General features: G+C 38.6%; 3 protein-coding genes across 5 annotated transcripts; 2 read left to right on the top strand and 1 right to left on the bottom strand.

The window, feature by feature from the left end:
- Nucleotides 1-374: 374 nt before the first annotated feature.
- Nucleotides 375-8,032, top strand: LOC107606222 (serine/threonine-protein kinase CTR1). Of its 2 annotated transcripts, XR_001612639.3 has the most exons (16): nucleotides 379-1,755; nucleotides 2,297-2,595; nucleotides 2,741-2,885; nucleotides 3,033-3,148; nucleotides 3,488-3,696; nucleotides 4,079-4,585; nucleotides 4,838-4,878; nucleotides 5,151-5,219; nucleotides 5,494-5,594; nucleotides 5,694-5,778; nucleotides 5,860-5,958; nucleotides 6,058-6,126; nucleotides 6,480-6,611; nucleotides 6,710-6,768; nucleotides 6,871-6,965; nucleotides 7,468-8,032. XR_001612639.3 is itself a non-coding variant. In XM_016308240.3 (15 exons), exons 1-15 carry the CDS (start codon nucleotides 955-957, stop codon nucleotides 7,562-7,564), a joined length of 2,865 nt encoding a protein of 954 aa, XP_016163726.1. In that variant the 5' UTR covers nucleotides 375-954; the 3' UTR covers nucleotides 7,565-8,032. The 2 variants fall into 2 exon arrangements, 1 of the variants encoding a protein (XP_016163726.1); XM_016308240.3 differs by lacking the exon at nucleotides 6,710-6,768 and having other exon boundaries at nucleotides 375-1,755.
- Nucleotides 8,033-20,491: 12,459 nt separating this feature from the next.
- LOC107606221 (uncharacterized) lies at nucleotides 20,492-21,653 on the top strand. The gene has a single exon (XM_016308239.3). The coding sequence runs from the start codon at nucleotides 20,737-20,739 to the stop codon at nucleotides 21,409-21,411; it is 675 nt and encodes a 224-aa protein (XP_016163725.1). The 5' UTR covers nucleotides 20,492-20,736; the 3' UTR covers nucleotides 21,412-21,653.
- Nucleotides 21,654-22,902: 1,249 nt separating this feature from the next.
- On the bottom strand, nucleotides 22,903-27,050 carry LOC107606220 (double-stranded RNA-binding protein 1). Of its 2 annotated transcripts, none has more exons than XM_016308237.3 (3): nucleotides 26,684-27,050; nucleotides 26,112-26,374; nucleotides 22,903-23,956 (listed from the first exon to the last, which is right to left on the bottom strand). In XM_016308237.3, exons 1-3 carry the CDS (start codon nucleotides 26,715-26,717, stop codon nucleotides 23,243-23,245), a joined length of 1,011 nt encoding a protein of 336 aa, XP_016163723.1. In that variant the 5' UTR covers nucleotides 26,718-27,050; the 3' UTR covers nucleotides 22,903-23,242. The 2 variants fall into 2 exon arrangements, with proteins under 2 accessions (XP_016163723.1, XP_088349742.1); XM_088493616.1 differs by having other exon boundaries at nucleotides 26,112-26,543; nucleotides 26,684-26,818.

The following is a 27,050-nucleotide window of genomic DNA, read 5'->3' as shown; positions in this document are numbered from 1 at the left end:
ATATATATTCTAAAGTTAGAAGTGCGACTCGAACCACAAATTTTTAGATGAGTATAGAGACTCTTCTATTTGAGTTATAACTCATTAATAATTAATTAATTGTATATAATATATATTAAAATACAAAATATATATTAAAATAAATTAAATAATATACATATTTATATATAAATATATAATAATTAATCTTTTATATGCAAATAATATTTTTAAAATAATTATTAGAGACCTTAAAAAAAAAGAGTAAAATTTCAATAAACTTTGCAAATAATGATCAATGTTCAACTATTAAGGTAAATTTTTAGTTGACTTAGTTCTAATCAAGTAACAATCAACATTACCATTAATCAAAAAGGGTGCACGCCATCACCTCATGGCAGACCCACCTCCTTCCCTCTTAATCTTTTTATATTCAATTTGGTTTATGATTTTCCTTTCCCCTACTACAGCGTAAGGGCAGCATCCATCCATCATTCCAGCTCCAACCCATAACTCTGGTTTCCGCTGCTTAAAATACACACAACACAACTACGTCATAACTAATCAACCAACAAACACTCTCTCTGGAACCATTCCATGTTTTTTGTTTCTATCCATACCCAATAATATTCCTCAATCAAATACTCTCTCCACCGAAACTCAAAACCAGTGCGTTTCCGTTACAACGATTGTGCATTGAATCAAGGTGAAAGTACTAAGCTACATAGTATAGTATATAATTATAGATCAGAATACAACTGTTTAAATTCTTAGCTATATAGAAGTTCTTCAATATATAACTCTCGTTAATGGGTTGAGGAAGAAAACGGAAGAGAAGGTGGAGGCGGAGCGAGGAGGAAGAGGAAAGACGGAAAAGAAAGAGGTTCGCATGTGCATGTGCATGTGCACGTGATCAGTGTGTCAAGAAGCTCGTGACTCGTGAGAGAAAGAGAAAAAAGAAAGAGAGAAAGAAGGATGCCTCACAGAGCCACATACATTTTCCCGCGTCAATTTGGGGAGAGAGGGTTAGATGAGTCTTCGAAACAGCTATTGGATCACGAGAAGAAGAAGACACTTACCTCATGGGTCAAATCGGAACCATCCTTCGGGATCGAAAGCGACGCTACTTCCAAGAAGTCCAAAAACGACGTCGTTGAAGATGATGAAGATGTCGTTTACTCTAAAACCCACTCCGCGGTGTCGGAGCTCTTCACCGTCGTTGGTGGCCGCCGTGAGAATCTCCGGAATAAGCAAAAGCATGTCGCCGGTGCGTTCCGTGACTGGCTGATCGAGAGAAAAGGAGATCGCCGATCCAGTCATGATCACCGGAGGTTCTCGTTGTCCGAGGAAGAAGACGAGTGCGGGCTTCTGCTTCCTCCGTCGGCGGCGAAGGACAGTGCCGGTGGAGCATTGGACCAGAGTTTTGACCGGCAGGTGTCGCTTCCCAGAATGTCTAGCGGGAGCAGCTACGCCGGGAGCTTGTTCTCCGGGACGGCAACGGCGACGACGGTGGACGGGAATTTCTTGAGCGAGGTGGTGAAGGAGGAAACGACGTCGTCTTCGACGTCGAGTAGGAGGAGGAGGCAGCAGGAGGAGGTGGAGGAAGAAGATGAGAAAGAGAGGAGAGAGAAGGTTGCGGAGAAGTCGAAGGAGAGCTACATGCTGCAGGTGACAATGGCGAAGAGGCTCACTTGCTTGGCGAGTCTCGTGACTGAGCCCATTCTTGCTCCCACCACTGAGACATGGGATTCCGAATCCGTTTCCTATCGTCTATGGGTAACAATACAAATTCCCGTTGAAAATTTTTTTATTTTGACAAAATATTGTTTGGAAAATTCATTTCAAAACGGCTAGGATTATTAGTTTACTTTTTTTTTTCTGTTTGGATAATTACGAAATCGCTATTTCGTATCTTGAAGCCTTAAACATTGCAAGCAAAATTTGTTTGAAATCACAATACGCACTTGAATTGAAACTAAACATATTCGAGTAGTTTTATTATTATTTTCATATTTTGAAATTGTAGCGCTTCTATTTCAGTATAAATAAATGCTTTTACTAAATTGGTACATTGAAAAATAATTTATCATGATGCAATTGTATCTGAATACTTGATTTTTCAATGTATTAATTTAGTCAAATTGATAGTTATTTTAAATCAAAAGGCGAGTTTGGGCAAAAAATTAAATGTTGATCAATAATATATAGCGTCTTTTTCCACCTTATTTTTTGCGGCACTTCAATTTCTCATGCAAAATAATTATTGTTTTCTGATGAATATATGATTGTGTGTTGTTTTATTATTTTGGAATTTTAGGTGAGTGGGTGTTTGTCATACTCAGACAAGATATCGGATGGATTTTACAACATACTGGGGATGAATCCGTACCTATGGGTGATGTGCAATGAGGGGGAGGAAGGGAAAAAGTTACCTAGTTTGATGGCGCTGAAGGCAATTGAACCCGGCGAGACGAGTATAGAGGTGGTTCTTGTTGATAGACAAGACGATTCTCGGTTGAAGGTACTTCAAGATAAAGCGCAGGAGTTGTATGGTGCTTCAGAGAATACTCTCGTGTTGGTTGAACAGCTTGGAAAACTTGTTGCCACATATATGGGGTGAGATATACCGTATTATATAAGAACCCGTCGTGTCTTTGATGCTACAATATTCATCAAGTGTGGTGGTTCCTTTTTGCTGTTAACATTTTTGTTTGTATATTCTTTTAAAGTGATTTTTGTCTTTGTAAAAAACTGTATGCAGGGGTACATATCCGGTGGAGCAAGGAGATCTGCACAAGCGGTGGAAGATGATCAGCAGGAGGTTGAGGAATTTTCACAAGTGTGTTGTTCTTCCGATAGGCAGCTTATCTACTGGGCTTTGTAGACATAGGGCCATTCTCTTCAAGGTCAAGAATTTATTATGCTTCCTCATTAGTTGTTTTCTACTTTCTAGTTTGTATGTTTACTCATTCAACACGGATTTACTGAGTATGCATGCATATGCATGAAATGGGTGTATTAATTGATGTAGTTCTTGATTTTTTGGTGCGCAGAAATTGGCAGATTATATAGGTTTGCCATGCCGCATTGCTCGAGGTTGCAAGTATTGTGCTGCAGATCATAGATCCTCTTGCTTAGTCAAGTTCAAAGATGACAATCAGCTCTCAAGGTTTGGCAATCGCTGTCTTTTCACCTTTAATTTTTGGTTTGTCCTTTTCTGATATTGATTGTAATGGCAATGCAAATATCTCTTCATCACTTGCAAACCTTGCATAACTTCAGTAGTATCGATTCATTATCCCCTTTCACTTTTTGTAGGCTGTAGTTGATTACTTGGTTCTGCTTGTAACTTTTCATGTTCATCTTGGTTTCGAGCCCTTAAAACATGCATGATATATTCATGGATAAATTGTATAATTGTAACGGCCTTTTTAGATTTATCATATAAGGACTTGGCATGCCACCTTCACATTTTCTGATGTACCTGTTTTGCTTTATTATTTAACAGGGAATATGTAGTCGACCTGGTTGGGGAACCAGGAAATGTCCATGGGCCAGATTCCTCAATTAATGGAGCGTATCTTTCTTCAATGCCATCCCCATTTCAAATTTCTCATTTAAAAGAATCACAATCACCTTATATGGATGGCACAACATGTTCTCAATCTCCGAGTTCCAACCACATTTCTGTAATCCCTGAAAGTCATCCGTATTTAGGTATGTTGTGCTTTAGAATTAATACGTGGAAAGTTGATCTACCAACTGTTTGTAAGAACTTCACCTTCAAGGAAGGAATCTGTGCTACATAAGTTTATTTGCAGTAGGGTTCAACCACATGTTTTATTTTGCATCATTATCCTTTCTAAACAACTGTCAATTAATCATGCAAATGATGCACCAGGACACAAGCATTTGATCTCTAGAGTAAATGCATTTTGAAGCTTGCTTTAAGATTTCTGCCTCCTTATGCACGTTAAAACTTTAACACGGGTTGTAAAGTGTCTGAATAGAGTCTATACTTCTGTTTTAGTAAATCTCTACTAGTAGAGAGGACTTCTATAATTTAAGTTGGTCTTAGCTGCTATTTAATGTTCTGCAGGCTGTGAACAGGAAGATCAACAAATTAAAGAAGCTGAATTGCTAAAAAATCACAACAGCTCCATTTATTCTTCATTTGAGCAATCCCAAGAAGAAACAGTTCCACCTCCAATTCTTTTGGATTTAAACGAGAATAATAAGGCATGTGCAGTCCTGGACCCAATTTTGCCTTCCATCCATGAAGATGTTTCTAAAGCTCTTCATCCAGCTACTGAAGTAGCATTTCATGATTATGTTGGACTTGGCAAAGATGCAATTACTGTACAAGAAACTTACAAGAATGAGATCATTGTTACTGAAAGTTCTGTGGTAAAAACTAATTTTAAGCAATCTTTATTGTGCTCATCCAGCCAATCAGAACAGCTGCAGGTAGACAATGGAATCGAAAACCAGGGCTGTTTACCATCTGGGAATATTCCACGGTACCTGAATCTTGAGCCATCACTTGCAATGGACTGGCTTGAGATATCATGGGAGGAATTACGTATCAAAGAGCGTGTTGGTGCTGGTACTTTTTCTGCTTTCCATGCTATTCTTTAATGCGTTTACTTCCTCTACCTCTTTTCCTTTTTATTGTTCACTACGATTTGGTACATCTTTAGATCAATGTACCAAGTCATAATGGACTTGTTTACCTACTTTATTAGTATGATTTTTCAACGGCAAACTTGAACATCCAACTTCCTATTTAACTTTTTTCTTATGCTTTAGAAGTCTTTCCTTTCGGTAACTCTGATGCTATGGTCTTGTCTCTTTGTAGGCTCATTTGGGACAGTGCACCGTGCGGAATGGCATGGATCAGTAAGTATTAATGTGCACTTATTTCTGAATATTCTGTAGTGGTCATACTTTGTAGTGCAGAGCACCTTTTACTAAAGATTGAATTACGGGCAATGCACATTCTCTCTACATCCTTTTCACGCAATTCTATTCTCTACCAAGAAACTTCTATTGTGTATTGTAGGCACATTTTAGTAGACTCTGTATATTTTAGATAAAACTATGTACTTCCATTTTTTATTCTTTACCCTTTCTGGGGAACTTATTTATTTTTTCAAATTGTACAATTGCAGGATGTTGCCGTCAAGGTTTTAACAGTTCAAGATTTCAGTGATGATAAATTAAAGGAGTTTCTGAGAGAGGTACATTCACGAGACGGATATTAACATGAGCCATTTTTTGGATTTAACTAAGCACTGTGGTTCAGCACAGTATGTGTTCCATCAGTGGGAGGATGCATTTCCCTCTAGACTATCATGCTTTACCGTTTCCTGTTTATGACCAAATTTACTTCTACGAGAAAAATAAACCCTACTGTTTATTATTTTGTTATTGTTTCTTATCTTTGTGAACTGTATTGTATATTTACCAAAAATGGAGCAGGTTATGTTGAAGTTGTTATTTGCATTGCTTTAGGTTGCAATAATGAAACGGGTTCGCCATCCAAATGTGGTGCTCTTCATGGGTGCTGTTACAAAACGCCCCCATCTATCAATAGTGACAGAATATTTGCAGAGGTAAGAGAATAAACTTTCGGTGCTTTTACCATAAAATTTGCTGTTCTTTGGATGTCTCACTGTCACTGATTCCTGGTATGTATGTGACTTGTATGACAGAGGTAGTTTATACCGACTGATACATAAGCCAACAGCTGGTGAACATTTGGATAGCAGGAGAAGATTACGGATGGCTTTAGATGTGGTTTGTACCATGTATTAGTTTTTGTTACACTGCTAGGTGCTGAATTATCTTGTAGGTGACATATAGTGTGTTTGATTGCAGGCTAAAGGGATCAATTATCTTCATTGTCTAAAACCTCCTATCGTGCACTGGGATCTCAAATCTCCAAACTTGTTAGTGGACAAAAACTGGAACGTGAAGGTGGAATGGAAACTGTTTTCTATTTTATTTTTTTTGAGATCTTAAATATCTTGTGCAAGCAGATGATAATTCTATTTTCCTTATTTTCTCATTTCACAGGTTTGCGATTTTGGGTTGTCTAGATTTAAGGCAAATACATTCATACCATCAAAGTCTGTTACTGGAACAGTTAAGTCTCTCTCGCATTTTTTGGATTATTACTTTAAATTAGGAAATATAGAGATTCCAATAGATAAAGTAGTTAAGCTATCTGTTAATGTGCCTTGATCAATATATCTATAATCATGCTTTAGAGAGATAATTGATTATTGATTATCACTTATAAGAATGGAATGCATTTCTAGTGTCCTTTAAGGGGGGACAGTCTTGACTTATTATTTTGACTTGTTATCCTAGATAGGGAGGCAAAATATTTTCAACATTGAAAATGATCATTCAATCAGTATTTCGTTGATTGAACTTTTACTCCATTGAGACTTGCTCCCCAATTAGAGTTTAACTTTATTAATTCTTTTTTTTAGCCTGAATGGATGGCACCAGAGTTTCTCCGTGGAGAACCTTCAAATGAGAAATCTGATGTATACAGTTTTGGAGTTATCCTATGGGAGCTAGTAACCATGCAACAACCATGGATGGGACTTGGCCCTGCCCAGGTAAACTTATGAAGTATTTAATTTGTGGTCTCAAACTCTCAATTAAAGAATATTTGAAGCCAGCTATTTTTATGTAATGTGTTTGTTTATTAATACAGTAGTAGGGATCATTTGCACGAAATTGTTAATTTTAAAGGACATATAATGGAGAGGAGAGGTATACATGTAAACTTGCATATCTCAATGTTGCTTGGCCAAGTGAACTTCTAAATTTTATGAGTAGATTTTCTGAAGTAATCATTATCGGGTGAACTACCAGGTGGTTGGAGCTGTTGGTTTCCAGAATAGGAAGCTTGCCATTCCTCCAAATGTGTCCCCAGTATTGGTCTCCCTCATGGAATCTTGTTGGGCTGAGTAAGTTTGTCTTGTTTCGTCCAGTTATATTAAAATTAATTGGATCTAAATTACCTTGGTAGTTCTCTGGGCACTTTCATAGAGCTAGTGTATGGGATGGTTCTAGTTCCATGATATAAAAATTATTTGAAATTTTCAATCGAAACACTCTTGGAGAGGTTAAGAAGCGGAAATTCAAAATTTTGGAGGCATATATTAATCAATCCTGCCAATGATGTGGATATATGTTTTTACTCAACATGCATAATTGAGGTTTCTAGTGGTTTTATAAGATGGGACTGAATAATGCATCTTAATTTAGGTTATTATTGGGTAAAGAACTAAAGATAATCCAAGATTTAAACAGTCAAGTTACTCATTTTAAACCCACATGGATTATAATAAGTTTTACTTAGTTGCTTGTTAATTATTCATGTTTGCAGCTCTTTTTTCTGTGCTAAACTCTAATTTAAGCATTGATCTAATGCTCTGCTTCTGATGCTTGCTTTAATTTACCTGACAGTGACCCCACCAAACGCCCAACTTTTGCTAGTATGGTTGTCTCGCTGAAGAAGCTGCTCAAGTCTCCAGCAGAGATGATAAAAATGGGCGAAACTTAACGTCTAACGTAGCCCATAATTCGGATTCTTGCGGCTGAAATTTGTTGCCCATGTATGGGAAAAAGGTTAACTAACAGTAACAACTAACGTGACCCTTGTGGTCATTCCCCCGGATTGAGGGAACTCTTGGTTGTTTGCAACTGTATATTAGTTGCCTTTTGCTAACCCGTTTTAGAAGGGCAATAAAAGTCTAAAAATGAATTCAAGCAAGTGTTAAGATTGCTGCAAAAAAGCATAGGTTTTACTTACTCTTAAATAAAAACAATAAAAATAAAAATGGACCTATGTTATGCACACTGCAGCCTCAGAGATTTATGTAATTTTTTTAGTGTTTACATTCTAAGTCACAAATGTTGTATTAATTTTTTTTGTTCCTTTTTCCCTAAACATGAAATGTGAAATTTGTTCCACCATGGTAATCGTTTGTACTCCGATTTGCATTTTAATACCTAAGGGAGCTGGTTGAAATGTTTTCTCATCAAAATATAGGAAATTTTAATGGAAGAATTCCATATATATTTCCTTTAATTTGTCTGATATAAAGGTACAAACGAAGAGAGAAAAACTAATGAAAGAATTCATGGTGGTGGTTGTTTTTTTTTTTTTGGAATTAAAACGGGATTATTGTCCAAAAAAGAAAAAACTAAGTACAAATTGCTCGGGGGTAAAGAAGTTCTCCTTCTATCATGTGCTAGGAGTTGGATATGCTCTCTAGGAGGTAAATCCCAAAAGTGAAATCCTTGATTTAGATCGATGTTTTTTCGAGTTAGACAATCAGTACATCTATTGTCTTTTCGGTAGATATTAACAAATGAATAAATTATTATTTGTATCCATAAAAGATACAAATGCTGACAAATATATTCATATGAGAATAAAACGATAATTATAACCACGGAAGATGACTTCCGTGTGCCAAGAGTACCCAGATGTTGGTTACACAATTGGTCCGTTAGGGTATTATTGGCACACGGAAACTATCTTCCATGGATACAATTGTCGTTTTATTCTTATATGGATACATTTGTCAGCGTTTGTATCTTTGATGGATACAAATATTAATTTATTCATTAACAAAATAAACATTCCAATTTCTCTGTTTCCATCTGTGTATGCTTCTAACTAAGGCATGGTCCATGGTGGTGGTTGTTATTACTCTTATTGAGTACAAATGTAGTATTATTTAATACCAAACATTTATGCCATTAACATTGTCCAAGCGTTTTTAAGTCTTCAATTAAATTTGTCGCATATTTTTTCTTGTTAATATGTACATACGCATTATTGTTGCTTCTTTCCCTTCTTCCTCCTCCTTTTTTTCCTTCTTCATTATCTTTTTTCGTGCGCTTTTTTCTTCAACATTCTCATCGTCGGTGCTACCATCGCCATCGTCATCACTACTACCTCCTTTTTCATCGTCATCATCTTATTTAAGTTTCTTTTTTCATCATCATTCTCTTTTATTATCATCATCGTTGTCATCTTCTCATATATATGTTCAGAAAACTATAGTATAAAAATTGATATACAACATTGAAATTTTGGTGTACACTATAAAAAATTTGGTACCCAACACAAACTTTTAAAATACCACATACCCAAAATATTGACATCCAACTAACAAAATATGCATATCACATAAACGGTGTACAATACTAAATTTTTTGTGCATAGCACAAAAATTTTGATGTACACCATAACAATTTTTAGCGTACCACATGTCCAGAATGTCATGATCTAAAATGAGTCATGATTGGCGCTTAGAAAAATAGTCTCCTAACAAGCTTAACAGATTCGAAAATGAGATAAATACGGTTACAAATATTTTGAATAAATTTAGGATTTCTAAAATGAATAAATACATATTGAAAAAAAAAAAAGAAAAATGAGTAATTATGGATGAATCTTGCCTGTGACATATGGCGCAGATAACGTCTAAAAACTCAACAAAGAATAGGTACCCACTGCAGATCATTATCCTGTATAGAAGATTCACATAATCAAGTATTGTTTCTGATTTTCTTTTTTAACGGAGTGAGTTTTGCAACTCAATAACTAAACAATACACCTATAATTCACATGAGACTATATAAATACTATCATAAAAATAATTTTATTTAGAAAATAATAATTTACATGAATAAGTGAATCAATAAGGAAGTTCTCAGTACAGAAATCAAATCAAATAGTCCACACTTGTGTGGCTCCACCTCTAAGAATTAGCCATTTTCTCTCGTGTGTCCGTACGGAATAACAGATCTAACGTGTGATCTACACGTTAGGCTAGCAACGCCTCTACTAGCTGAGGTTTGAGCCAGATGCATCTAAGTTAATATCATGACCGCCATTAACTACGATTTTTAATACGAGTCTCACAAACCAATTCAAAACATATAATTTCAAATATTACATATTCTTGAATCTTTCAATATATGAGATAGCAAATCAAATCAAATAATACTTTCTCATGCAAATCATTTTCAATTATATTTTTTCAATCTTAAGGCATTTCAAACATATTTTACAATTTCAAAATAAGTAAGTACCAACAAATACTTCATTGCTTCAAAAATACATATTCGAGTAAAATCAAATGTTTTAAAATAATATAAAACTTCATCAAACATACATAGAGTCTAAAAAAATTCACATAGTCTCGTGTGCATATTAAAATGATCTTAACAATGATAAGTATTTAGTTTTAATAAATCGATTATTCAAGCCAATTTTTTTTTGGTGACTGAAATAAATTAAACAAAGAAAAACAAAACAAACAAAACCAGGAACTGCCTAAATAGAGGGACAGTCCCGTTCAAGACTACTCTTAAACTCCTCCCAAGGTGAAAGAAGCTCCACATGCGAAAGTTGTAACTTCATCACCATCTTTGCCATAGTATCTGCCACCGTATTTGCATCTCTCATAATCAAACGAAAGTCAACCCGCCAATTCCAATGCATGATATCTCTTATTTTGAGCACCAGTGAATCAATAAACCCAAAACCATCTTGAGTAACAAGATTAAATGCTTCCACACAATCCGTCTCACAAATAACATCTCGTTGACCCACATCCCAAGCTAAGAGATATCCTCTCCAAATAGCAAACAATTCTCCTTGAAGAATACTATTACTCTCAATCATTCCCAAACACCCCATTTGCCAGCTTCCATTAAAATCTCTAATAATACAAGCAAAACCAACACTATCACCCGAACCAAAATAACTAGCATCACAATTAATCTTAAAAGTACCAATAGATGGGGGATTCCAAAAACCATTTAGAGTAGAGGGAATGGACATACGTTGTAATTCAAAAATATTCCTAAGCTCCTTTTCTGAAGTTAATGCCAGACAAATCACTTTTTCCGGAGGCCAAGTTTCATGGGGATTAAAGATGTCATTATTCCTTGCTCGCCATATCCACCAAAGTCCCGAAAAGAACTTGAACGGATGCTCTCTGCTATGATACAAGAACCAGTTCTTCAAATCCAAAGGATGACAAGAAATATCCAACCTATGCCAGACAAGCTGAGCTTTTGGACAATCCCGAATACAATGTAAAACCGATTCCTGGCTAGAAAGACATCTTGGACACCTATCCGATGACGACATCCCTCTTCTAAAGCGAAAACTTGCAGTAGGAAGAGCCTCCTTAAGACACAACCAAGCCAAAAACTTATGCTTTTCCGGAACAAGCTGACGCCAAAGCCAAAGCCAATTCTCCCGCTCCTCCCAACCAAACAGCTGCTTACACAACCACAAGTAACCATTGCGTGAGTCATAGACCTTGGCAGCAGACCCACTCCAATACCAACCCACTTCCGGACCTGCTTGTTCATCTGGATTGTAAGAGAGAATATTATCTTTCAGATTTTGAGATAAAGGAGAATACAGAGTATCCAAATGCCACCTACCAACCGACCAAATATCCTGTATCCGGAGATTCGAATCAGAAATGTGAACATAATCCATCTCATTAGATAACCGTCCTTCTCTCCTCCAGCTAGAAAACCAAAAATTCTGGTTCAAATCTCCAATACACTAAGCAAACCCATCCTTCAACACTTTCCAAGCCTTGCAAAGACACCTCCAAATGGGAGAGTCCTTGTTCTTAGGATAACTAAAACAGTCATATAGAGATGATCGGTATTTGGCATCCAACAATTGGACCCATAGCTTGTTTGGCTGCTGGAAAAAAGTCCAAACTAGCTTCCCAAGAAGAGCAATATTTACACAATAAGGATCTCTAATCCCCAAACCTCCATATTTTTTTGGAGTAACCAGTACCTTCCAACTAACAAGATTCAATCCTCTTCCATCAACTTGTCCTTTCCAAAGAAAATTCCTCATCATAGACTCCAATTTACTAATGATTCCTTTGGGAAAAATAGAGACCTGCATCTGGTACGTGGGAATAGCAGCAGCAACAGAATTAACCAAGCAGAGCCTACCAGCCCGATTGAATAAACTTCCTTTCCAGCTTGCTAGCCTACTCCGAATCTTATCCAGGACACCATTGAAAGCTGAATGAGTCACCCTAGAATGGCTAAGGGTAACTCCAAGATACTTGCCCAAGTCCTGGACAAATCTGATAGAGGATACCCCAGTAAAAACCTCTTTCCTTGTTGCAGAGACATTCTTGGAGCAAAGCGCTTTAGACTTCTCAACATTAATCTTCATCCCAGATGCTTTGCAAAAAGTCTCTAAAACCAACATCACATTTTGCACTTGTCTCTTTGTAGCTTTACAGAACAGAAGCAAGTCATCCGCAAACATTAAGTGGGATATTCTTGGTCCCCCTCTAGAAATAGCAACCGGCTCCCACAAGCCCAAATCAACCTGATGACTAATAAAGCATGCCAATCGCTCCATACACAATACAAAAAGATAGGGTGACATAGGGTCTCCTTGTCTAAGACCTCGGCTAGGAGTAAAGCCATTCAAACGATTCCCATTCCAAAGAATAGATAAGGAAGAAGTAGTGACACAATTCATAATCAAATTAAGTGTAGGAATAGGAAAACCAAAGCTTTTAAGGGTATGAGCTAAAAACCTCCAGTCAACTCTGTCATAAGCTTTCTCCAGATCAATCTTAAAGGTCAGTGTGCCTTTCTTTGATTTAGTCTTCTTCATAAAGTGGAGGACTTCTTGAGCAATAATGATGTTGTCAGGAGTTCCTCGTCCCGGAATAAATCCTCCTTGAAGCGGGCCAACAATCTCCGCAAGATGAGGACGAAGCCTATTAACAAGGACCTTCGTGATGATCTTGTAAACTACATTGCAGAGACTAATCGGCCTGAAATCTTTCATAGATACCGGTGATTCAACCTTTGGAATGAGAACCAGTAAAGTCTCCAACATTCTCGGATCAAGAGGAACACCGGAGAATGCCTGCTTAACCATCTTCCAAACATCAAGACCAATGATCTCCCAATATTCTTTGAAGAAGAAAGCTTGAAACCCATCAGGACCCGGAGCTTTAAAAGAGTTCATGTGAAAAACAGCTGCTTTGACTTCCTCCATAGTAACTGGTGCCGTAAGGTTATTGCAAGCTTCCTCATTCAGAGAAGGAAGAGGCACATCACCAAGGCAATCCAAATCAACATCATCCAAATGACAGAATAAGCTTTTATAGAAAGACTCTGCTTCTTGACTCAAAACCTCTGGATCAGTTTCCCACACTCCATCCTTGAGAAAAAGGCCATGAATCTTATTATGCTTCTGTCGCGCAAGAGTTTGAATATGAAAGAATCTTGTATTCCTATCCCCGAACTTTACCCACTGCTCTCTGGACTTTTGGAACCATAGGAGCTCTTCTTGCACTAGAGTATTATTATAATCATCAAGCAACTGTTGCTCTTTCTGACGCAAATAAATACTATCCACCACTTCTAAACGCTTTTGTAAATAATTAATCTGCTGCTCTAATTCACATTTCTTAACAAAAATGTTACCAAATACCTTCGAGTTAAACTCTAGTGAATTCTTCTGTACTTCCGAAAGCTTGCCATGAATTCCTCTATTACCAGACCACCATGACTGGTTCACAATATCCCTATACCCAGGATGAGTAGCCCAAGCAGCAACAAATCGGAAAGGTCGATTCCCTTTAGGCTGAGGACGACCTTTACAACGCACCAGAATAGGGCAATGATCAGACTGAAGCCTATTTAAAACTTCTGCATAAGCCTCTGGAAAGATAGATAACCAACTACTATTTATACAGACTCGATCAAGCTTTTTTGCCACATCAACATAATTTTTCACCCTCCTGTACCAAGAAAACCGCCTCCCAATAGTCTTCAGATCAAACAAACCACTATCCCCTAATGAAGTAGCAAACATGTCGGCTCTTTGATGAGAAAATTGACAGCCCTTAGATTCATGAGAAAATTTGACTTCATTAAAATCACCAAGAACAATCCAAGGTCCTTGAAAAACCATGGATTGTGCAACAAGATAATCCCAAAGGAGAACCCTTTTATTAAATTGAGGACTGCCATAAATACCACTACACCTCCAAATTAAATTATCAAAGTGAACCTCAACAGTAATACCCTGATCAAAAGCATCAATGAACTTACAACAAACACCCTTCATAGAGGATAGAAACCAAATACCTCCCTTATGCCCCTCTGCTTCTACTATACCAACAGAGTGATACCCCAACCTTTCCCAAAATAATTTTAAATGCTGAAAAGGGGAGTGAGTTTCAACCACAATAAAGAAAACAGGTCTAAATTTCCTAACAAGTTCCTTACAATGCACCCGGGCTAACTTATTAGAAGCACCCCTAATATTCCAAACAATCATATTTAAACTATCCATAAATAATAGGGACAGAATAAATAAGAACATAAACTCTAAACAGAATCACCAACCTCAATAGGTGGTTTGTCCTGCGGTACTGGCACACTCTGATCCTCAATAATTGCCACCTTTGGACCTCCTGACACTGCACCTGTCATGCTTCCATCTACTAAGGTTTCCTCCGTTGTGCCACCATTTTTATCAACTGGCGAGTTCTGTAAGGAGGAAGGCCGAGGACGCTTCCGTAGAGAGATTCCACGACGTGCAGGAGTTCTGTGTAAGACCCAGTTAATTAACGGCTAATTAATCCATAAATGAGAATTTATTCTAGAAAGCCAAAAATGTTATTTTTATGGCTAAATGTGATAGAGGAGATTGAGACGAGAATTTCGGTACCAATTTTATAGAAATCGGACCAAGATTGGACCAAATGGGCCAAACCGGTCCAACCGGACCCAAAGTGGGCCCTTGGCCCAACATAACTAAACCAAAACCCTAGTTTTCAGCACTCTCTCTCCTCACACAACACTAATACATGCTGAAAAAAAGAGGCCATGGAGGGAAGAACACTCTCTCAAGTTCTATCTCTCACTTGATCTTCAAACCACCATAACTTTTGATCTAGAGCTCCGATTGCCGCTCCGTTTGCGGCCACGCGTTCACCGCGGAGAGCTCTACAAAACCCATACAATTAATCTTGAGGTAAGCCACGTTTTACTGTTCGAAATTCCAGCCCTTGATTTCGAGTTTCATGAGCAAAAATGTTGAGATTTTGGGTTCTTTGATGTTATAGGACCCAACTCTCTTGAAGGAGAAGGTTAATCTTGTCTCCTTGGACCTTGGGTGTGGTAAGATTCTCAACCCTAGTGTAATTTGTTGTTCTATGAGGTTTGGGCATTGAGATGTTGTGTATGGGTATGATGATTGTGGCTTAGGTTGTGTATATGTGAATATTGGAGCTTGATTGGTGATTTTGGAAAGCTTGGAAGAGGGTTTTGTGTGATAAAATCTGTTCTTGGAGGTGTTGATACCTTGAGAGCTTGTGGACAAGTGGTTTGGAAGTGCTTCGGTTGAGCTTGGGAAATTGGCTAAGGTATGGTTTCGGTTTTCCGTATCTAATATGTAATGTGGTAGGAAATACTTAGGCTAGAGGCCCTAAGATAGGCATTGAATTGTTGGTGTTGTTGAATAGTTGAGATATATGATGTGTTCATATATGTGATTATGAATATTGATGCCTTGATTGTGTGATGTATGAGAAATGCATGTTGTGATATATGCTTGATGGGTGATTGAGGTTGAATTGATGGGTGGTACCATGTTGATGGTGAGTATGATGTTGATCATGTATAATGATGGTTGATTTGGAAATTAATATTATTGGAAATTGGGATGAGAAGGATGTATGACATGAGATTGTGTTTGTCCTTTAGCCATTGATTAAGAAGTGTTAAAATGGTTGGAGGTAGTTTTGGAAATTTTGGTAAAATGTCAATGTGTGAGTTGAGGATGGCTTGTTGTTGATTTTGGTACATTTCGAATGATTTCAAAGAGAAGGGTTGAAATTGGCATGTTTTGATTGATTTTGAAAAGAGTTGAAAGTGGCTTGTTTTGAAAATGGCACTTTGTGGTTTTGAATGAAAACATGGTTTTTGGGCATACTTTGACGGGACATAACTTGGACTACGAATCTCTGATTTGTGCCAAATCTGTTTAGAAATGAAATTGGATCTGGGATGTCCATGTCGTTTGAAGAACGGGTGAAAAATGATTTAAAATGAGAGAGTTATGACCGTCGGAAGATTGGGGGTTGAATCTGTGAATTCTGCAGTTTTTAACTTAGAAAATTTTTAGCAGAATGACCCCCCGCGCGTAGGCGCACTTGGCACGTACGCGCCGTTCTTCCAGGAAGCGCCATCCACGCGTGCGCGTGATGTGCGCGGGCGCGCCGAATGTGCTGCACCCAATGCCCAACCATTTTCCAGAGAGTTGTGCCAGAGTTGTGCCAGTTTTGTGCCTGGGGCACAAGAGTACCCACGCGTACGCGTGGCTGACGCGTGCGCGTTGTTTGGCTAATTTTTAACTCGCGCGTTCGCGCGTATGACGCTTGCGCGTAGATGAGTTATAAGGCCATCCGCGCGTGCGCGTGGAGTGCGCGTACGCGTGGCCCTGTTTTCATCCCAAAGTTGATTTTTGAGTTTTAAAAGCCAAATTTCATACTTCTAAGCCTCCGATCTCACCACTTATGTCTTAAATCATTATGATATGCCTAGCATGAGAAAAAGGGCTAGTGACTGTGGTAACTTGCGAGTGAAGCAAGGGAAAAATGAATGATCATTGAGGATCAAAGATGATTATGTGAGATGCGGAGAATGGCGGTGGAAGTGCTTGTTATGCCATGGGCCGAAGGGCCATAATTGTTAATGAATTGGCTGGTTATGGATTTAACCGTGAGCCGGATGGCTAGATTATTGCCGTGTTACGGCGGAGCCATGTTTATGGCCAAGTATAAATGCATATATGCTGTTGATTGAATTGTGTATGTTTGCACTTCCACCATTGGAGATGAGGGTTTCCCTGGGTAGTAGCAATGGCTAGCCACCATGTGCTCCAGGTTGAGACTCGAAGCTCTGTTAACCCAATGTCGTAAGTGTGGCCGGGCACTGTGAAAGGCCCGGATGAGCTCGCCCCCGTAAATATTCACCAGTGAGGGTGATGGATATGGATCATGTTTATGATCAAGTTTATGATGAGTATAACTCGAGTTGGGGATGCACGACAGAGGGACAGTCCAATGATTAGCTACCAGGACTTGTCGGGTTGGCTCTATAACCGACAGATGATATCATCAGCCACTAGGGACAGGCATGCATCATAAGCATACTACATGAATTGTTTGAGATTGCCTATTGACTGCATATTACTTGCTAATTGCCTAAATGCCTTATCTGTTCCTATTTGTAAATCTCTTGTCTGATATAACTGTGTTTGCTATATTATACTCCTGCTGGTGGTTGGGAGGTCTGAAGGAATTGGAAAGGGAAGTATTAGTTAGAATGAAGGATCTTTAGTCAGTTGCCACTTACGGTTTAGCTTGTTTATAAGCTTTGATATTACCTGGAGGAAGTTCTAGGGTTGCCTTCGGCTTTCCTCTATTATTATGTATTATATATGTGGAAGCTGTTACCGTACTGGGGACCTCTGGTTCTCACCCATGCGGATTTTGTGGTTTTCAGATGCAGGACGCGAGGCTTCTCGTTGAGGCATGCTGGAGACTTCTGGATTAGCGAAGATCCATTGTTCTAGGGACTCTGTTTGGTTTATACATCTTGTTTAGATACTTTTATCTCCATTAAATAATACAAACTGTGATGACTCCTTCTAGAGGGGATTTTGGAGAATAGGTTGTATGTATTTGTGTCCCTTTGGGTTTCCTTTGGGGTTTCCTTCTTTTATTATATGTATATATTATTATGCTCGGACCGGTTATCTTCGCAGTCGGATTTTGAGTCTTGATATTCCCGTTTTTGACACTCCTTATATATATGATCTTGCGTTAGCTTATCCTTTGCTCGTTACGTTATCGATCAGAGTGTTGCGCGTTCGAGTTACGGTTTTTGTTTACCCCTTTTTCTACAAAGGCTCCTAGCTATAATCAATTATTCATACTACTATACGTACTAAATTTTTGTTTTAGAGGTCGTAATACCTTGCCATCTCTGAATTATGACTTAAGCATAAGACTCTATATGGTAGGGTGTTACATTCTGCGCGATGGAGATGGCGCAATTTCATGTTTTTCTCGCTTCCCCATCCTAATGCCAATTAATTTGCCTCCATCACCATGCAAATTGGGCCTTAGAACCCTTCTCGAACCAAACTTGTGCTGCTTTCCATCTTGGTCCTTCAAACCTGATGACTGGCCCATTTTGAATTTTCCCTTACGCAGCACTTGTTGCCAGCCCTCTCCATCATCCATGCATGCCTCATTAACATGACCATCAGGCACGTGGGGAGCCAATGATCCCGTAACTACATCCTTCCCTTTAACAACTCCTAATTTCTCACCCAAATTACGAGGATTCTCACCCAAATCACGAGCTTCTGATTCAGCCTCTTGTTGAATCTCATGATTGTTGTGTGGCACTAATGTCGGAACTTCATTATTTTTTTCATCACCAAAGGCATTTCCGTTTCCTTCTAAGGACTCCTTCTCCATGCACAACGATTTATCATGTCCATACCGTGCACAAGTAGCACAAATCAACTGTAAACTCTCGTATTCCACTTCATAAGTCACACCCTCCACTATAATATGTTTGATTACAGGCAACTCAAGATTAATTTGAACACAAGCTCGGGCATATTTTCCTCTTTCTGCAAGCTTAGTAGCCAAATCTACTTTCACCAGAATTCCTATTGCAGAAGCAATTCGCAGCATTGCTTGTTCCTGGTAGCACCAAATTGGAAGTTCCGAGACTCGAATCCATACCAGCGTTGATCCAAAGGATTTTTCGCATGGCCTAAAATCCACATCCCATGGCTTTACTGCAACATAGTGACCGTCTATCAACCACGGGCCACCAAGAATGATTTTCTCACGATCCACAGCAATATCAAATTTAATAAAAAAATATCCAAACCCCACATCCAACAAATCAAACCCTCCTTTGATGCGCCATACTATCCGAAGCTTATGCATGAGAGCCGTGTAGCCATAATGCTTATCTAGCACCTTGATCACGATGGCTTCCTTATAAGGTTCAGCTAGACAGCTCTTTGCCTCCTTGGTAAAACTGACACTTGGTGGACGAGAATCACCCTGCTTACCTGTCACCATCGCGATACCATCCCCAGATAAAGACCCTACTAATGCAAAGGCCTTAGACTTTTCTGCACCAATGACTTTATCTCTAAAAGAGACCTTGGATGGCTTTTCTAACCCCTCTCGAGAAGAACCCTCCTTAACACCGGATACACACCCACCCACGCTCTCCCCCTTATCTCTTCCGATGGCATGGCCATCTTCCTCACCGTGTTTCACCCTCAACCGCTCGCCCCCGCTCTCTCCTTCTCTCATTCTCCTTGAGTACGTACTCTTTCTCTGATTAATCTTTTGATAGTAATATTTGTAAATATAATTATAACTTCAAAGCACCGTATATCAAAATAATTATAGATGCAAAGCCAAATAATTATAAATGTAAAACCTACTCAGAACGTGGTCCTAGGACCGAACCCAGAGTGCCAAATTAAAAAGTGAGAAAAGTTGAAGTAGAATGGAACGAAGAGCACAGAATTTGGACCGAGGCAATAGCAACAACTTTAATTCTCATAGTAGCGACAATGAACACAACACCAGGTATATGTAATAAATTCAAATCGAATAAAGAAACAAATATAGATATAGTTTTGGAAAATCCAAAACAAAACAAAGATAGAAAAATAAATCAAAACAAGAGCAAGGCAGAAAAATAAAATGATGGCAGAGATATGGTGAAAATGGAACAGACTAAGAAAAAAACTAGACAAAAACAGTGGCGATGAGTGTTATCAGCAAATTTGGAAGCTCCAACGTGTTTTCCGGCAACAATAAAAGCTGCACTGATAAAGCAAAATAGTGGTGGCATCAGATCTTCTCCTCCGGTAATGGCATTAGTAACTCCGATAAAAACAGAGAGGTCAGGGGTCAACTACGGTAGAGCAAAATAAGGGCTAAAGTAGCTTCGAGTGCACCAACGGTGAGCTCCTGCAACGGCAGGAGCCTCCATCGTCACCTCTACTCGCAATTGCCACCCTCCGACAATGGTTTCTTCAGCAGTGGCGGCGACATCGTGTCTCCTCCCTCTCATCGTCGTGTCTTCTCTCTCCATACCTCTCTTTTTGGTTCGTTTTTTATCTTTCTCTCCTTTTTAGGTTTGTATTCGTCATTCTCCTTTCTTTCTTAATTTTTTTTCATTTGAAAAAAATAAAATGTAATCTTTTATCATATATTTTATTGATAAGAAAAAAAATAAAAAAATATTAAAAAATTAGAAAACACATCTTACTTCTACTTCTTCAAAATTGAGGGATCCATTCCCTAATATACTTGTTTTTTAGTTTTAACACACATGGTACATAGACACATTTAGTTAAACTCTTCTTTAAAAAAAAAAAAAAACAAAGAAGTTAAGAGTTGACTTAAGAACCCAATCAAACACGGCGGCTGCAGATTAAAGTCTCCGAACACTGAAATTGAAATTCTTTCACAACAAAAAGCCACAAATAATCGACATAAATAAGTATCTAACTCCGAGCTCTCTGCCACCGGAAAAATCCTCAGATCCTCGCCGGAAGAGAGAAGTTCACCGTCAAAATCAATGGAAGACACTGAGCAGAAACAAATGTTCCGCGACATCGTGCTCCAAGTCGTCATGGTCCTCTTCTTTGTAGTCACGTTCCTGGCCATGCACGGCATCCCTCAGAGGTTCCTCGCCTGGCTCCGCCTCCCAAGGGGACGCTCCGTCCGAGCCAAGCGCCACTTCGTCCGCAGCGCTCAGCTCCTCGCTGAAGCCCGAACCGCCAAGAAGAGCCGATCCTCCAGCTTGAATTCGCTCGCAAACGAAGCCCTAACCGAAGCAGATCGAGCGATCGCGCTCAATCCAAGGGATGCAGCTTCGTACCTACTCAAAGCAATGATCCTCGATCTGCAAGGGTTCCGGACCTCGGCGCTCGATGCAGTCGACGCGGCGCTGTCGCCGCTGGCAGCAAAGTCGCTCGCCGCGGAGGAGAGGGGTGACGCGCTGGTTAAGCGAGCGGAGCTGAAGTTGGCAGTGAGCGAGCGAGGCGAAAGCCGAGTTGACTCGGCGGTTGCCGATTTGACCGAGTCGGTGAAGCTGAACCCGAAGAACGCGAGAGGATGGTGTCTGTTAGGGCAATGCTATGAGGAGAAGGAAATGGAGGACGAAGCGAAGAAGGCTTATAAAGAGGCTCTTGAATTGGAACCGAAGCTTAGTGTGGCTGAGGAAGCGCTCAAGAGGTTGAGTTCTTCATAGGTGTTTGAAATTGGTGTCTTAATTACGAATTTGAATTTTCAGATTTTAGAGAACTTCATAATTTCATTTGTATGCTGCAGTTTGGTTCTTAATTATGTACGAAAATGGTGCTTAATAGTATCACATGTGCACTAATCATTGGATGTTATGTGCGAAAATAAAACGCTGGTTGATGTATTGAACTGAAACATCTGTAAGAGGGTTTGCAGAATATAGAGATCTGAAATTGTATAGCGTTGAAATTGACGGAGTTCTCCATTTTTTCGCTCAGTTTCTTGGGCTTATGTTTAGGTTTACGTGTGTACGATGCTCTGCGACGGGGAAAATGAAGTTTGATTATCAGTTATCATTACCAGTTATGATTTATGAATGAAAAAGATGTTAAGATAACAAAAATGGAAAATTTTAGGATGTGAGATTTTGTTGATTATGCAGATCAGATGAAGAATGAAGTTGCCCGCAGAACATTCAGTTAAAAGCACAAAGACAAGCAAACATTTGAGGATCTCACTTGGCAAGTTTGCATTGCATTATAAAGAGGGTTAACTCACACCTGCACTAACATTGCATTTGGTGTGGTCTCACCTTAAGACAGAGGCAAAGATATAAATCAACTCGTGCTTTGCAAGGTGAGTAGACATATCATTTCATTATATTCATGGATAACACCAAGAAATTAACTACTTAAGGGCTAACCCCAAGGTGTCTGACCTTCTCCATCATGGTTTTAACTTTTGACTTTTAACCCAACCACTTGTATCACTGGTCAAAGGTGCAAAATGCAAAACCGTATTGACTATAAAAATATTATGTACGCACTAAAAATCAGTCTCTGTATATTTGTTATAAATACATGCATTGTTAAACCCATTTTTAACGTGTAATTTATATTCTAACATATATTTTATACAAATAACAGATTTATTCTATACGAATAACAGATTTTTTGTGTACATGTAATATAATCATTTGACTATGATGGACGCTACTTAGATTTCTGAGAATATGATCTGAGATATCAAATGACTTTCACTTTCTGCTATGATGAAGGTACCGTCTTTGCCACTTTAGCCTTTACCATATTCCTACCGGAAATGCAATCCAAAAATAAAATAGGAAAGATCTTCTAGTTTACCTTGTCTATGTCCCTATTTAACAAAACCCAACTACCTAAGAATAGAAATAAAAACTAACTAGTGCAAAATGAGAAGTAATTACTGAAAAGTGATTTTAGTTTTTAATGTAAATGTACGCAGAAAGACATGTATATTCAAAAATATTATTCGTACACTAAATTTAGTCACTAAAATCAGTCACCAACATGTGTATAAATACATGTGTAGTTTAATTTATTTTTAATATGTATTTATATTACAACATGTATTTTATAATGGAAGCTGACTTGTGGCTGATTTTCATATCCATGTAGCATAGTCAATCCCCACATTTATACCCAAAAAACAGAAACAAAAGCTCAAATCATGTCCCATCTTGTGGACAAAAAGGGAGCAGACAGTTGAAATATATATATATGCAACAATACAATACAATAAATAACCAGTCTCAAATGGCATGAGTTAACTGATAAAAATTATCAACTTGCTTTGAATAATCTCATAGCCTATATTTCTACCTCCCTAGATGAGTGACGGCCAACAAAGAAAAACCGTTGGGATCCTCAAGGTTTTGTAACTAATAAATAGTCTACTCCAACTTGAATATTTTCTTGAATAGTAGTCATGATTCAATCAATACTCGAAGCCTATATAACCACCAAACCCACCCCTTCCCACACCCGGGCGGGGCACCCCAAAACACATACCAGTATTTGTCACAGTTCGTTTATGATTTCTCCATTATCTTGCTGCTTGTTCATCTCCACACTAGCTTCTGGATCTTTGGAAAGCAATTTTGTTGAGTTCCCAATTTCAACAGATCCATTGCCATTCATCACCGGAGAACCTTCCTTAACCAATACTTCTTTCTCGCAATAATTAAGCAATATCCCATTCTCAGAACTCTTCATGGCTTCTGAAATGAATGCTCCATCACATTTTGTTTCCTTGAAGCCAGACTCATTGCTGATATTTGCATGTGACTCTACCCCAGGATTAATATTTGCTCCAGCGCCTGCATTTTCAGCATTACGGCCAGTCTTATCTTTAGAGAATTTCCTTTTTGAAGATTTCTTCCTAAATCGCTTCTTTGGCTTTGGGGGTTTTGAAGTCTCATCAACAGGGGGAACAGTTTCTGCTGCCCGTTTCCGGCATGGAATTACTGTCAACTGTGAATGACCCAACTGGTTTTGGGAAGAAGATGCACTTGATTGGATAGCTAGCAGAGCAGTTCTAGCTGCTTTTATTTCTGCTTCTTTCTTTGTTTTTGCCGCTCCCCCAATATAGAGAATACCGCCAATGTCAACAGTACATGTAAATCTGGGTGCTCGACTTGGTGTTTCATCCTTTTGGCTGTGATACATGGGCATTGCATAATTCATCTTCTGCGCATACTCCTGAAGTAAGTTCTTGCACAATCCAGTTTCATGCTGGAAGAAGTGGCATCAACATGGTCAGAGGCAACCATACACAATAACTAGAAAAGCTGTAATAGAATAGAATGCAAAAAAAAATTTTTCGGAGAAAATACAATCATGAACCCCTTACATCGTGCAACAAAGCTATAAGCTGTTGAAATATTACATCAGATGAAGTAGTAGAAATAAGTGGTATTAATAACCGAGACAGGTGAAATACACAGAACAATTCTACACATCTCGAAAAAATTTAGGCAGCCTTTAGATAAAACGAAGATATGAACCACAGGCAGTTGTTAGACTTAATAAACATCCAACTCATTCTGTTAACATTTATGATTATTGGCTATGAAACATTTCCATGCACAGATATGCTATTCAACAAATATATCAGCCCATAGTCAAAATGGACAAAGAAAGAGTGGCTTTCAACAGTGAGGACTACATATTAATGAGTTATCAAAAACTCAGGTTAAGCCATAACAGGAACAAAACATTAATGTTTTGGGTCTCAGCCAATCACCTCCTACATCATTTCCCTTGTGCATAATCTTATGGTAATTACCAGATGATTACTGCATTGAATTCTTATAGTACAGAAATAAAATCTCTTCATACCCAGGCAGACAATTTTCTAGCAATCAAAATCATATTTTATCTTCCTAACCCCCCCCCCCCCCAAAAAAAAAAAAAAGAAAGAAAACACACACACACAGACATATTCCTAGAAACAATCTTTGCTAGTAGTAACAAGAGCTGCTAACAGCCTAGCAAGCAGATAGAGAATTGTATAAACAGAAGGCCCTTTTTAAAATGCTATTCGCCAGTCAAGATCTGTTCTAAACCTTGTTAAAGAACATTATCTGACCCACTGATGGGATTGAAAATTATGAGTGGGAACGACTTTAGAAGGGGAACTTGTGTTATGAATTAATGGAGAGTATCTTGTAAAGCTGTATTTTGCTGAAACATGATACTTGCACCACCAATTAGTAGACCATAAGTGTATGCCTTCCCTTCTCTCACATTAAAAGATAAACTTTTAACATTCTCTCTTCTTAACTTTCATTTTAACTACTAATAAGGGAAGGTATATACAAAATAGTCATATTACATTTCTCGGAGAACTGCAATTGAAGAATTCCAGCAGGCGGGAGACTACTGCATACAAAAGAATCGAGTAGGGTTGTGCAGCACATCTCATGAAACTAACATTGATTCCACTACACTATCTACAACCAAAAGCCACCGTATTAACACCTTCACAAACAAAGTGGGGCCGATCAATCCCTATCAGCAACCCAACTGTAAAAGAAAAAGGCATCATGCCACCAGGCCACCACATATCATACACCAAGAAATACAAAGATTACCAGATCAAGCAGAGGACACTAATTCCACCAACAGATAGACTAGATTTTCCAGTGATAGAAGAGTACTCAACACTGCCAACAGACAGGTCACTCTGCCAACAACCTCCACCATACACAACCAACCACTTCATCCCGGTGAGGTTCCCCCACATGCACACCTTAAACCTACGCAACCACAGTTATGCAACAATTTTGGCAGTTCAGCAAAACCCTAGTCAGAAAACATTCACCAAGAAAGAAACAAGTCTCCAACCAACAAAACGGAGTGTTTTTCTAGATTAAGAATGACATATAACAATAAAAGGGAAGCTTTATTTATCAAAATATAAATGACACAAGATTAGGAAACCATTCAAGGACCCCTAACTAGTATAAAGTTACATGGTTGCATATAGACTATAGTACTAATTAACTCACAAGAGCATCATACCATTAAGCTAGACAGAAATATCATCAGAAGGGCATTTAAGAGGAATCTCTTGTAGACAATAGAAGTTGTATTAATCAAGTGCAAGAGTTTTGTGATAAGCATGATAAGTATTTTTTTCCTAACAAAATAAAAGGGCAATCAAATAAACAAGGCATTAAGGCAATGCACCACAACCCAGCTGCAGAGCATGTAATATAAGAAGGCAAGTTAACAATTAACCAAGGGAAACAAAATGAAAACAATGTGACATTTGTGTAATTAAAGTTAAAACAGAATAAAAATCAACAGAATTTTCTAAAAGCAAAGAGACCTAACATTAACAACAAAAGTTTCATACTGATTAAAAGTGTAAAAGACTACTCACAACAGGTTGTTTAATGGATTGGTTAACTTCATTAGTCTTGGCCAGCTCCATCAAAGCAACCTCAGCAGCTGACTGCTCCGCCGCTTTGCGGTTGAAGAAGCCGGCGAGAGAGTCATACCTGACATCATTGACTATCACTGTGGACCTGAAGGAGGGTTCATGAGAAGGCCCTTCCTTGATAGTTTCATACACAGGTGTTGGAAGCCCCACCTTCTGTGCATACTCCTGCAATCTGCTCTTGAACACATAGCAATTCGAAACACCTAACATTTTCCCCCCAAACAATGGAAAAGGAAAAAGTGTACTAATTAATTAGAACGAGAAATATGCATCCAAAACAAAACAACCTTCTGCTCCGTAAATACAGTGTTACAACTAAAACCAGTTTCTTTCTTTTTCTTTATCCCGATGAATGAAAATTAAAGTAGATATCTTGTCGATAGTATTACAAAGAGGGGGAAATAGAAAAAAGAAAAGAAAAGAAAAGAAAAGAAAAAGCTCCAATCAAGAAATAAATGAGACAATCTAACAGAAACGAGAGAGAGGGAGAGAGAGAGAGAGAGAGAGAGTACCTTGGAAGTCTTCATTAGTGGGCATAGTGGGCATGGGTGAAGACGAGGGTTGATAGTCTGTGATTGGGTAGTTTCAAACTGAAGAGTGATGAGTATCAGTGTTTTGGTTTGTGTTGCGTGACTGCGTGTAATGTGTGTTTGTGTTTGTGGGAGTGAAACTGTGAAAGTGGAGAGAAGAGAGAGAATTGGTGCGTGTGTTGTGTGCTGATGCGGCTGTGGGCAAATCCAATGCCGGAATCTGCGCCGCTTCGTGGATGGGACGCGTTTGCGTTTCTCTCTTTCTTTCTTTCGTATCATGCAATCTTATAAAAGCCCTCAATCACGATTCACGCCCATCCGCATCCAGTGCCACTGCCTTTTCTCCTTC

The sequence above is a fragment of the Arachis ipaensis genome, chromosome B7 (assembly GCF_059453495.1).
Source record: "Arachis ipaensis isolate K30076 ecotype BB chromosome B7, ASM5945349v1, whole genome shotgun sequence".
In the NCBI taxonomy this organism is placed as follows: domain Eukaryota; kingdom Viridiplantae; phylum Streptophyta; class Magnoliopsida; order Fabales; family Fabaceae; genus Arachis; species Arachis ipaensis.
This window is presented reverse-complemented; position numbering and strand designations above follow the sequence as displayed.

Coding starts and splice junctions, on each gene's coding strand:
- LOC107606222 (XM_016308240.3), top strand. CDS start 955: ATGCCTCACAGAGCCACATACATTTTCCCGCGTCAATTTGGGGAGAGA. Junction 2,596..2,740: donor CTTGTTGCCACATATATGGG/GTGAGATATACC, acceptor AACTGTATGCAG/GGGTACATATCCGGTGGAGC. Junction 5,220..5,493: donor TAAAGGAGTTTCTGAGAGAG/GTACATTCACGA, acceptor GCATTGCTTTAG/GTTGCAATAATGAAACGGGT.
- LOC107606221 (XM_016308239.3), top strand. CDS start 20,737: ATGGAAGACACTGAGCAGAAACAAATGTTCCGCGACATCGTGCTCCAA.
- LOC107606220 (XM_016308237.3), bottom strand. CDS start 26,717: ATGCCCACTATGCCCACTAATGAAGACTTCCAAG. Junction 26,375..26,683: donor CACTAATGAAGACTTCCAAG/GTACTCTCTCTC, acceptor GGAAAATGTTAG/GTGTTTCGAATTGCTATGTG. Junction 23,957..26,111: donor AATCCATTAAACAACCTGTT/GTGAGTAGTCTT, acceptor CACTTCTTCCAG/CATGAAACTGGATTGTGCAA.